Source organism: Camelina sativa, chromosome 15 (genome assembly GCF_000633955.1).
Source record: "Camelina sativa cultivar DH55 chromosome 15, Cs, whole genome shotgun sequence".
In the NCBI taxonomy this organism is placed as follows: domain Eukaryota; kingdom Viridiplantae; phylum Streptophyta; class Magnoliopsida; order Brassicales; family Brassicaceae; genus Camelina; species Camelina sativa.
Window position 1 is genome coordinate 8,061,211 of NC_025699.1, and position 12,562 is coordinate 8,073,772.

The 12,562-nt window shown below is 31.8% G+C and overlaps 2 protein-coding genes and 1 long non-coding RNA gene across 3 annotated transcripts; all 3 read right to left on the bottom strand.

Moving 5' to 3' along the window:
* Positions 296-2,307, bottom strand: LOC104745980 (protein IQ-DOMAIN 14-like). The gene is made up of 3 exons (XM_010467370.1): positions 1,668-2,307; positions 1,184-1,381; positions 296-1,092 (listed from the first exon to the last, which is right to left on the bottom strand). The coding sequence occupies exons 1-3, from the start codon at positions 2,046-2,048 to the stop codon at positions 478-480; spliced, it is 1,194 nt and encodes a 397-aa protein (XP_010465672.1). The 5' UTR covers positions 2,049-2,307; the 3' UTR covers positions 296-477.
* LOC104745981 lies at positions 5,130-5,785 on the bottom strand. The gene is made up of 2 exons (XR_760801.2): positions 5,463-5,785; positions 5,130-5,373 (listed from the first exon to the last, which is right to left on the bottom strand). It is a non-coding gene; the product is annotated as an uncharacterized LOC104745981 (long non-coding RNA).
* On the bottom strand, positions 10,472-12,526 carry LOC104745982 (auxin-responsive protein IAA26). The gene is made up of 5 exons (XM_010467371.2): positions 11,834-12,526; positions 11,339-11,622; positions 11,121-11,253; positions 10,821-10,888; positions 10,472-10,734 (listed from the first exon to the last, which is right to left on the bottom strand). Exons 1-5 carry the CDS (start codon positions 12,112-12,114, stop codon positions 10,697-10,699), a joined length of 804 nt encoding a protein of 267 aa, XP_010465673.1. The 5' UTR covers positions 12,115-12,526; the 3' UTR covers positions 10,472-10,696.

The following is a 12,562-nucleotide window of genomic DNA, read 5'->3' on the forward strand; positions in this document are numbered from 1 at the left end:
GTCACAATAATGATAACGTCATGTCGTACTTGTCTGACGCTACATGGATTCTAAATTTATTGCAAATTTCAACTTCATTTCGTCATCATATTTAGTTATTAAAAATAATATCTTCTCTCGATTACTCACATCTTTGAATTTCAAATTCTCCAATACCAATAACTAAATTAACTTTTACCTTGGATTATACTGTATAACCTTAAACCTTTTGGCGATGTACATGAAATTTTTTGTTCTATGTAGTAGTTTCTTACTTCTCTAATGCATGAGAATGCCATGGTGAAGAGGTCGTATGTAGTAGTAAGATGACTAAATTTTTTTTTTTAATTTTTTCCCAAAAGCAAACATTTACAAAAGTAAGAACCCGAAAAAAAAGGGAGAAAATAAAATAAAAAGAAGAGAAAAATTAAAAGTCCTCAATGAAAAAGTCAAATGCTATGACGATATTTCCTTTAAGGACGAAAATAACGTTTCTTACTAATTATAGAATCTAGCGTCCTGAAGAAACTGATGATCATACGAACAAGGAGAACGTTGCTGTGTTTGCGTTTGCGTTTGCGTTTGTGTTTCTGTTTGTAGTTGTGGTTGTACCATCCTCACGCCGCTAACACTACTCCTAGCCGCCATAATCTCATCAAGTGACAATCTTTTTCGATCAGGACGTTGTCTTGGTGCACTATGCGAACGCACCTTAGCCTTAAACGACTTCGTATTAGCCATATAGCTTGGTGTCATCATACCAGGATAGCTCGGCCTAAAACAAGCGTCTTTGCAAACGCTTTTCGCCGGTGAGGGTGGTGTGTAGTAGTGATGATTATTCGAGAATCTTGGAGTGTTTTGAGCAGTAGGATACTTGCATTTTTCTCCCGGAAAACTCCATTCGAGATCTTTGCCTTGATAGATGAAATCATCTCCACACTCAGATACAGCCACACTCATTCTCTTGGATTTTGATTTCGTCTTGTAAGTGTCAATCTCCACAATCTTGGGACTGGTCTCATCATACGCAATATTGTTGTTGTTACTCTGTTTCTCAACAGAGATTGATATCCTCTTGCTATAGATTTCACTTCTTGAATCGTCTAACCTCTCCTGTTATATAATCAACCAATTCAAGAGCTTAAGTTCGACGATAGAGATTAAGTTGAACAAAGATGATTAGAAGAAATCAAACGGTTATTACAAGTGAGTGTCGAGGATGAAACATGCTGTTGTCTCTGGCGAGAGAGCGGTTCATGCGTTGAGAACGAACGCCAGTTTGAGCTCTGATGAGAGCTTGCATGCTATGAAGCGTTTCGGCGGCGCGTTTACGGACTAAGTATCCTCTCACCAAAGCTTGTAGCTTCACTAGACCTTTCAATGCTCGTAACGCTTTTCTCGCCTATAAACAAAAAAAAATACAAAGTAATTTAGACCCAAATAAAATCAATCAAAAATCACATTAGCGGTTTAATCTGAAAAAAAAAAATGAATATACACAAAAAAATTCTTGAAATTAGCAAAGGTGTGTGTGTGTGTCTTGTACTGTTACATTAACGAAGATGTGTAAGAAGCAAGTAAAGTACAGACATACTTTCTTAAGTTTTGTCGAATCTAAACGATACCCACATGGCACAATTCCATCTTTTTGTGTCAAACAAAACAAAAGAGGGTTTATAGGAATTTACCAAATAACCCTTGAAGACTGATTGGATTTTCACGGCGGCCCACCGCTCCATTGTGGTCCCGGTAACTTCACACCTGCCGGAATATCCTCCGTTTCTTCCGTTACTTGTTAACCTCACCACCGCTACGGCAGCATGAGCAGCTGCAACCGCTGCGTCTGCTGCTGCGGCTGTGGCGGCAGCAACCGCAATGGCGTGTTTGCTCTGTTCTTTGTCTGTTTCCGCCAGGTAAGTTCTGAGCCAGACTGAGTCTGCTTGGAAAACTTCCCGGTGAATGTCTGACCCACCAGCTTCTCCTCCACCTTTACCGGAGACACGGTTCTCTTTCTCTTTGCTCTTCTTCATACCGAAGATACCCTTGAACCATCTCGCAGCTCTACCCATCTTTGTTCTTCCACTTCGAACTCTAAAACAACACGGTCAAAGATGTTTTCTTGAAACGATTCAGAGGTGACGACAAATCAAAAACACCTAGAAGAACTTGTTCGTATACAAAGAAATGAAGAGGAAAACAAATTTTACGGCACTGAAACTGAAGACACAGTGTGATGTTTTGTGAAAGGAGAACTGTTAGAAAAAAAAAAAGATAAGAGGAACTTCAAGAAAGAGAGAGAGAGAGAGAGAGAGAGAGAGAGAGAGAGAGATGGATAGGTTCTTGAAAAATAAATATATCAAGTAACAAAACCATTTATATATAAAGTATTATTTGAATTTAAACTTGAGCAAAGGACAAATAAGTTGATTATAAAAACTAAGTTCTGTACATTTGCTATGGAGAATTTTTGTTTTTAAATGCACCGTTTGGTAAAAGAAGGCTAAAAACTTTTGATTATACGATATAGCTTCAAATATAAGGTACCGTATTTTATAATTGGAAAACTAATTAACATATTAACAAAAGGTTAAGCGTCAGGTTTAAGGTAACTTGCTTTATTCAGCAAAATAAAACTTTAGAATATTTAAAGATTTTGATTTGTTTGCTCAAGAAAATAATTACTACTATGAAGAAAAAGATAGAACACAGTTAATATTTCTAGTTCTGTAATTGTAAGACAAACAGTTACTTCATTTGAAAATAGTCAAAATACCTTGAATTTCAATTTCAATGAACTGACAACAGTTGTAATCATCCTTTTTGAAACACGAAAAGTAGGAATCATTTACTCAGAAAAATTTGAAAAAAAAAATGTTAAGAGAAATACTGTAAATACGGATTTACAGAATATTTTTTTAACACAGTGTCTAGATTTTAGGGCTGTGAATAATTATTGTTTTGAAAAGGATGGGAAGAAAGAAGTAAGGTAAAATATTTATAAATAAAATAAAAATGGATCTGACACAACCTCGTGAAGAACTGAATTACAAGACAAAATGATGTCATGGAGAGACAAAAGATGGAGCGCTCTCTAATTTTTCTATTAATCGAATTTTTTTTTACTAGTATGATTTTTTTTTAATTATGCTAAAGAAAAATATAAATTCAAGCCACAACGGAACACGGATCTGCAGACAAACAATGAAGACGAGCAGAGTAATTTATATTTTTTCTATTTACAGATTAAAACTATAAATAAACTCACCTTCTTCAAAGATTCAAAAGTGTTGTGGTGATGTTTCTCTCCCTTTAGCAATTTGTTAAGTATAGTATTGAGTAATATAAAAAAATTTGTCTTTATGGAGCATTGTGTTCTTACTCGGTTTTAGAGATACCCTTCTCGTAAATCCCGTTGTTACTTAACTTAATTATTCCCATTTCCTTTCCTCAACCCACATAATCCCTTTTTTATTTATTACAATATATAGTATGTACATTGACATGCTAACTTAAATAGAAACTTTTTTCTTAAGGTAAGAGATCTTATTGATTTCCATAATCACTAATTAATCCGTTTGATTTGGTATTAAAGCGTATATTACGCTACATTGATTTGTCTTGACTTATTTCTAAAATCAAGTCTGGTTTACAAATGGAATGAGATCATGAGAAGTTAATGATATAAGTGCAAAACTAATCTAACATTCAAAAAAAAATAATAATAATAATAATCTACAGTACATATATATGTGGCCGTGGTCGACGAACGTTGACTTGACTAAGCTGTTTCCATCATTATAGCTAAGGTTTATGCTCGTGTCGAGAAGTGTGGCTTGGTAAGGAACGAATATGTGAATCTGGAAACTATAATAAAAAGTTGAAACTTTATGAATTAATGATGAGTTTCTGTTACCAATCAAAGAAGGTAGTAGTAGTAGTAGTATCGGGGTTTGTCTACTACCTCGAGAAATGAAGTTAACTTTGTGAAACAATGTACCTTTTTAACGTTTTTTTCTTTGTACTACTTTTTTGGGTGTGATTTATTTGGTTTTGGGTACAAAGTCATACTAATTTTAGATTCCTAGAGTCGTTATAGAAATTCCACGGGTGCAAAGTTAGTATATATTTTCATCCACTATAAATTGATCAATAACTTCGTTCACCGTGACAATTGACAAACAATTTTTTCTTTTTACCATACCATATTGTACCTTTCTTATTTATCAGTAATACCTAGATTTGTGACAAGACTATTTCCTTAGTTCGATCTGAGTATAATTAGGTGAGACGTAATAACAACGATTAAAATAAAATAGTTTTTGGCAAGAGTTTAGGACGATATGATCAACTCAGCAGAAATCGAATATAATTATTGAAGTGGATTTAGCATGCTCCATGCCAATATGGCTATACGAGAAGAGTAACGATTTAATATTTTGGCCTGCAAAAAAGCTTTCGGAACTACAAATTGTTCTCCCACGATGTACAATCATTTGTCGTTTAAGGTTGAGTTTCGTATTTTTTTTTTCCTTTAATTTGGTTTGTGTTCAGTCCGATTCAACTAGTCCACNTTTTTTTTTTTGACAGCATTCAGTTAATCCACCTTAAACGACAATAATGTAATTCGGCTTTGTTTTAGGTCAGTGTGTTTCAATGTGGTTTGTTTTGGAGTTAGTTACTTAAACAAGTGCAAACATTTTTTTTTTATTTTTGTGTTTTTCGCTAAGACACTAATTAAATCAGCCCTCTTCAATTTCTCTTCATAAAGAAAAAAAAATGCATTGTAAACCATTTTAGGTGTGACGGAGAGTGCACTCCCATGTTTAACCCAATAATGTATTGGATTGTCCCGTACTCCCGTTACAGCCCAGTATGGGATATGAGTACGTTCTCAATGGGCGCACGAGCTTACATTATAAAGACTTTATAATTTTGGTTACACACGGCAAAATTATCTTACTGGCTTAATCCGTTTTATTATTAGTAGTAATTCTTACTGGCTTAATCCGTCTGTTTTACGGTAAAAAGTTTCCAAGAACACAAGTGTCAAACCGGTTCCAAATCAAACTCAAAGTTAAAAGGTCTTAAGTTATTTTGCAAACCGACTTGACAAAAAAAGCTTCAAATTTGTTATTTTATAAGAGGCTATGTGAGGTTTGATTTTCTTGCGGTAGCTTTAAATCGAAAAAAGAACGACGAACATGGTACAGTAAATCAATCCAACAAAGGTAATAAATTAATTAACTAACAGCCTTCACTTAGCTTAAACTGCATAACAATATGGGTTGTATCATGAAGAATATTACAACTTCGTATATATAGAGAAGAAATGTAGTCTACATGTGAGAACATAATCATAATGAGCTTCAAGCTCTCCATTTATATGCTACCAGCCTAACACACACATTACAAGAACGTATATCCAAATCAATATCCTAATCAACCGTAGACTTAAAAAAAAATACAGTATATAAGATATTTACCTTTTATTTTCTTTTCTTGTTTTGCCTGACTTCACCCTGTGTGCCATAAGACCCCTTTTACGACATTGGCACTCTTAAAGTTATCTTCTTCAGGCCATCTCTTAAGAACATCTGCGTCTTCTGTCTCTTCCTCTTCCTTACCGAAACTAATAGACTCACTATGTCTCTTGCTACGTTCTCAAGAAGAAGACAGACCAATAAGAAGACATAGTTTTTTTTTGTCTCTTTGTCAAAAATTTCTCTGGTGACCGCTTAAATTTACAAGACTACCATCCCCAAACCATATTTCTACTTAAAATAAAAGGAACATAGAGAACTTATGAATAAAGTTTAAACGATGAAACGAACAAGTCATTAAGCTGTTATATGTCAAAATGATGTTTCTAGAAGCACTCGATTACTTAGGGACCCTTTTTAGTCACAGAAACATTTTATTCATATAACTCAATGATTACAAATTTACAATATGAGCACACAAGTAATTCGATAGGTCCATCACAACTTGAAAAATACTTTCTTCTTCTTTCGTTCTTTCTGCTTATGATATCTTGCAGTTATGCCCTTCGTAGGCTAATTAGAGCAGTATTGATTTTGTGTACATTTATTTTATTTTATTTTGAAGAGAAAACTGTATTGATCTGATATGTTCACTTCGGCTCGTGAGTAGAATAGAACACTCATCATTGTCTTATTGCTGGTACGTTTCACACATTTTAATAAAAGATCTTTGAAATAGTAAAATCAAGAACTACTGTATAAGCTTACTTTGTGGAAAGACTGATCTCCGTATCTGTGTTCTTTTGTTTTGGCTTTTTGCTGTTGTATTATCAATTCATTTTCCTAATATATAGCAAATATATCATTCTTTTTATACAATTGACATGTCATATATTTTTCTTATATATATAAAATTAACAGTTGTTATATCCAATTTTATTAAACTTCTAGGGTTTTCTTTTATTTGTGATTGTTTATCATTCAAAGAAATCGGCGCTTTTGTCGAGTCTTGTTTTCTACAAACTTGCATTATTTTTGCAGCGTAATTTTTTTTCTCATACACGTTTTTAAAAACTTTCAAAGGGTCATCATGTGGGAGAGCTAAGTGGGATGGGCATTGGAGAAGGGTTTCAACCCTCCATTTCATTATTCTTTAGAAACATAACATATATACAAATTCAGCAGTTATGGGCGCCTCCACTTGATGAGTACTCTTTATATTGGAGAATCTTGTCTCTAGTCAAAACCCATAATCGCTTCTTTTGAGTTCTCTTTCTCAAAATCCATATATTTCATTTTCTAATAAACTAATATACATACATATAAATTAAAATGGAGATAGATTCTCACAATGCGCACATGGAAAGATTATAAATGTGTAAGGGATCATCAACGACAGAAACTTATAGACCGATCGACCTAGCCCGAGTGTCCACAGCAATTTTTTACCATTAATAACCAGAGAACTCCACTACAATAACTAACCTGTTTATCATCACGACAATATATGTGTATATCAGTATATAGATGTATTCATAATTGTACGTAAGGTAAGGTAGACATGACTCTAGTGTAACAGATGAATCATGTTGAAGAAACCTTTTACTGTTTTTCTTGATGTGGGCCAAATGTACCTACTGTTTTACAAGATAAAGTCGTTAGTGTTCTCTACGTTTAAAGAGTATGTCGGAGAATTATTTTCCATTGTAAACAGCGTTTTTAGGTGTTACCAGTAGGAGAGCCATTAGTATGTAGTGTTATATATCTATGTATATAAAATAATAAATTTTTAGGTGCTACCAAATTTTCTAGTGGCTCAAGTCTTACCTTATAGCATTTAAATTTTGACTAGAGAATTATTGAGTAGTACTATTCGTTATATTATAGGTTTAAGTTAAATGGCAAACAGTCTTAACAAAAATCAGTGTTCGCCTGTATTCAGCCTCGCCACACAATGGACAATCAACTGACGAAACTAAATTGGTACCTTACCAAGAACCATTGCATATCGTTTTTTTTTTTTTTTTGATTTAACGAGTTAGAAATCCAGCCAGTTAATAATTTATTGGTCATGAGAAATAAGTTTATGTCGACATATGTGATATGTATATAAGTTTTTTTATTTGATAGCTAAGCATACGTGTTCAAAGTTCAATTTCTTTGCTGCAGTGGTGGACAAAAACCATCACAATCATGTACATATATATTAAATGAATAGATAAGGGATCCTTTATTTGAAGAAGTAATAAGTCTCACATTGCTATGTGAGTTAGGCATGTCTCAACGAAAAAGACTAATCTGAAAAATTAAAATGTTTATTCCTATCATTTTTTCTTTTTCATGTCATTCGGTATTTTCTCCCAAACCCCCAACAACAACTTTTCTACTCATGCTGTTATTACTGCTTTATAAAAAGAAGAAAAAATTTGAATACATACCTCAAACTTCATAGGGAATTTGAAATCTATACTAAATTTTTTTAGTCTTTGAAGTGTACTTTATGTATTCTACTAAATGACTATATTATCCTCAATTACAAATTAAATTAAAATAAATAAAATATAATTAAATTAATTCATTTGAAAAAATTATTTATAAAAACATTGTGTAAACTAGATATTCAGAATTTTGCTAAAGTTTTATTTTTAGAATTATTTAAAATTTAAAAATTTAAAAATTCGGTATTATTTAGTAATTTAATTTTAAAATTTTAGTATATAAAAATTAAATAAAATTAATTATAATTATTTTTTTCCATTTATTTTTAGTAAATGTTTTAGATAATATTAGTTTTAAATAAATGTATAATTCACTAATAATTCTTTAGTTTTTTCATTTAATAAAAAAGTTTTGAAAAATAATCATATATTTTAATTTATTTTGAAAATTGTTAACTTTAATAAAATAATAAAAAATTGTGAGATTTTAGAAAATAAATCAACAGTTCAAACAAATCGACTATATAACAAATCAATTATTAAAAGAATAAATTGACTTTTTAATATAAGTCAACAAAGAAAAAACATAAATCAGCAGGAATAAAATATAAGTCGACAGTTCAAAAAATCAATCATATTAATAAGTCAAGTTAAAATGAAGTAAGTCTACTAAGACCAAACAAATCGACGGAAAAAAAAATATAAGTCAACAAACAAAACAAATAAGTCAACATCATCAAAAGTCGACTTTGGTAAAAAAACAATCAAACAAAAAAACAAGTCGACAATTTTAAAATAAATCGACGAAAAATTAAATAAGTCGACAAAAATTAAATTTAAGTCAACCATTTAAAATATCGACCTTATTAATAAATCAATATAGAATATAATAAGTCAACAATAAATAAACAAATCAACAGAAAACAAATATAAATCGATGAACAAAAAAAATAAGTCACTTGTTAAACAAATCGACTATGTTATAAGTCCACTAGCCATAACATAAGTCAACTGTTTTAATGTAAGTCGATGATGAAGATAATTAAGTCAACAGAAGTCAAAAACAAAACAATAGTTCAAAAAGTCGACATTATAAATAAATCATCATTGATAAAATAAGTCTAAAACATTGATATATATATATATATATATATATATATTATAAATTGTAATCTGGAATTATTTATTTTAAATAAATTTAAATCTAAATAATAAAAATATTTAAATTCTTTTATTTATTCAAAATTTTAAGATCAAAAATTGATTGATGTAATCATTATTTAAAATACAATAAATACTTTTTGTTATAATTTTAAATTATTAAATAATTTATTCTGAATTTAACAATTTTAAAAAGTAATTTATTTTTAAAGTTGATTTATTTTTAAATATAAATTAAGTTTTTATTGTTTTTTATTTAATTGTTAAAATTGTTTAATAATAAAGGTATTTCTGTCCATTTTCATTTCAAAATGTGTAGTTTGCAAATTACTATAATATTAAGTGTAGTTTTCAAATTTCTTTTCAAATTTAGTGTTGTTCCTCTTTAGTTTTTCCTCATGCTTGATAAGAAATTGAAGATTATAACCAATGAAAATATGTATGTAGGTTCCAAACGTTGTAAGACATTCGAGAATAAATTAAAAAGAAAAGAAATAAAACTAAAATTGATATTTCTAAGACAGTAAATAGCGGGTATACGCTTTAAATGTGTTCAGAAAATGTTTACTTTTGTTTGAAAATTTGTCTTCCTATTGTGGTCGTGGACTAGAGTTGATGAGTCTGATGGATGAATCTTCAATGTCACCAACAACCCCTTGATGAGTTTGGTCTTCTATGTTAAGAGTTAAGTAACTGTGGTCTCAGTCTTAGACCACTTGATTAGCACACAATCGTAACCCATATACAACTTATTTACAACAAAGTGTAGAAGAACTTCAAAACTTAGCTAATATTGTATATTGATATCCAAAAGTTATTTAGTATAGTTTTTTGGCTGCACAATGGTCATATTTTTTAACTGTTAATGGCCGGAGACGGCGACAACTTCGGATGAAACTTTCAATGAATTTAAGTCGGCACACTTATGCCTTAACGTTGTTATTTGATTGAACATGAAAACAATGTGCTAAATCAAACAGTTGTTCTATTTCTTTGTGATGTTTTTCACTCGGCCCACCAAGAAAACGGTCCAATATATATGTGGATACATTGAAATGTGTTTACATACAATGTATGTATGATTAAAAGTGAGGATAAAAAGCTGCTAAATTCTACCTATACAACAAAAGAGATGATAGCCACCAAAATTATCGATATGGACTGATCATTCTGAAAAAGTCTTTTTGAGTTTTCAACTTCCAATCTTATCCTCTTATGTACATACATACTCAGGTTCAATAGTAAATACACACATAACAATAATGGCCTTTCTTTCCCAGCTTTTTACATGATTAAAAGGTCGTATAGCCAAAGTTGGAAGGAACAAAAGTTAAAAAGAGCTTTTTTACAGAGAATAAAAATTTCATACTTTTTTCCGAAAAGATTCTGGCAGACATGAGATAATTATTACTATGTTCTAATTATCTCCTTTAAATTAATTAAACGGCTTTTAAACACAGATCGCTTCTGTAATCTCATCGTCCAAAGTGTCTTAGAAGACATGGGAATATCAGATCAGATCAAATTGTCTCTTTGGACAAAACACAATGATTATCTCTTATATATATAACAAAAACCAGATGTACATTTATAAGCTGTGAGACCCTCTGTCTGAAATAGTAGTTTCTATAACACTCTTCAGTGCCTCATCTTCTCTTGCTTACTACTGCATCCAACTGCATAATATACACATAGTAAACCCTTTTAGTCATATACCTTTAATAAATCATCTAAACTTAAACACATGAGAACATAAGCTTACATGTCAAGGCAGATGAAATCTCAGAGCTTTTAATCACACGCAGTCTCTTCACAGATGAAACGAACATTCTAGGTTTAGACAAAAGATTAGATATATTAGTTAGTATGCAAGAAAAAGAAATGGTATTAGACAAAGCTCCAAACAAAAATTCTATTCTTTCTATAAAGAATAATCAATTTGAATACTACTACTAGTAGTAATAAAAAAAGCTGAGATGTTTTTGTTGTTATGTGATCAAGAATCTAATTCTGCAAAACACTGAATCAGATTCAGAGAAGAAAAGGTGAAAAAGATTCTTACTGCCAAGGAACATCCCCAACAAGCATCTTGTCCCCTTCATTGTCCTCATAGGTTAAAGTAAATTCTCCTTTCCCATCTAACAATCCAATTATAGGTTTCTCTTCTCCTTCACCACCAGAGCTCTCTCTTTGTGCTAATAACCAATAACATAGACTTAGTACACACAAGAAACAATATTTAAGAACATTAAAAAATAGATTTGAGATTAAGATTTAAACCTGCGAGTAGACCTCTGAAGAGTTTGTCAACGGCAAAAGAGAGCTGTTCGTAGCTATTGTAAGCATTGAGATCAACTTTACGACCAATAGGAACACCATCCATGTTTATCTTCACAAACATTCCTTCTCTCTTAGGTTCAACTTGCTTTTCACCATCATCATTACTCTTGTTGATTTGACCTCCATGTGAGGATTCATTTCCCAACTTTGAAGAGCTTGTGCTCGCTAGATTCTTTCTGAATGAACGAACCGGAGGCCAACCCACTACTGGACCAGGAGCGGTTCTTTAAGCCAAGACATCAAAAAGAAACAAAAGACATATATGTTATTACCAAACGACAAAAACAGAGTAAAACTTTAAACTTCTAACACGTGAAGGTGAAAAGAACCAATAGAGATTGCAGGAGATGGGTCCCTAATGTTCCAAATAGAATAATCTCATCTCTCGAAGCAGTAAGAAAACTTTAACAGTGAGGGCTTTAAAGATGATTATACCTTTTCTGAGAGGTTTTGTTGGAAGAAGAGAAGTGATTGCTGTTGAAACCCTGGAAAGATTTGTCTTCTGATTCCATCTTTATGTTTCTTGTCTCTGTGTTGTTGTTCTTCTTCTTCATCGCTGAATGGTCTTCTTCATCACCACCAGGTGGTCCAAGCCTTAGCTCAAGTTTCTTCTCCTGATCTATGTTGTTCTTGTCTTCTTGATACCATTTTCTTCCTTGTGGAATCAAATCAAGAAGTTTTGGACCGATCTCTCTGTTTCTTGGACAACCTTCCATTGATCAACACAAGATTCCTTCTCTCAGGTCTAACTAGGGATGAGATTGAAATCTTATAGCTTCGTTTACAAGGGGAGACGTACGACAGATAGATAGAGAGAGAGAGATACAAAAAGAAGAAACCTTAGCGAATTCACCAAACCCTTTAAAAGACAAAAGACCTGAGAAAACCCTAAAAAAGAAACAATCCCACAAAACTGAGAGCGAGAGAGAGAGAGAAAAAGAAAGAGAGATGTGTTATGAAGGTATGCTAAGAGAAGTGTGGTGGGATTTTATACAAATCAAAAGCTTTCTTTTTTTTTCCTCTCTCGTGCACGCTTTGGTGGGTTATCTCTCACACAGCCTTCCCCTCTTTTTTTTTTTTCCTTTCAATTTGTTCTTTCTTTCTCTCTCTCTCTTACTTCAGATTCTGAAAGGGACGCGAAGAGAAAAATTAGGGATACATAGA

What these genes read in the sequence shown, in the direction of transcription:
- LOC104745980 (XM_010467370.1), bottom strand. Translation starts at nt 2,048, where the DNA reads ATGGGTAGAGCTGCGAGATGGTTCAAGGGTATCTTCGGTATGAAGAAG. An exon ending in CAGTCTTCAAGGGTTATTTG is followed by an intron (nt 1,382 to 1,667) that starts GTAAATTCCTAT and finishes TTTTGTTTATAG; the next exon opens with GCGAGAAAAGCGTTACGAGC. An exon ending in TTCATCCTCGACACTCACTT is followed by an intron (nt 1,093 to 1,183) that starts GTAATAACCGTT and finishes ATTATATAACAG; the next exon opens with GAGAGGTTAGACGATTCAAG.
- LOC104745982 (XM_010467371.2), bottom strand. Translation starts at nt 12,114, where the DNA reads ATGGAAGGTTGTCCAAGAAACAGAGAGATCGGTCCAAAACTTCTTGAT. An exon ending in CTTCAGAGGTCTACTCGCAG is followed by an intron (nt 11,254 to 11,338) that starts GTTTAAATCTTA and finishes ATTGGTTATTAG; the next exon opens with CACAAAGAGAGAGCTCTGGT. An exon ending in GATTTCATCTGCCTTGACAT is followed by an intron (nt 10,735 to 10,820) that starts GTAAGCTTATGT and finishes TATATTATGCAG; the next exon opens with TTGGATGCAGTAGTAAGCAA.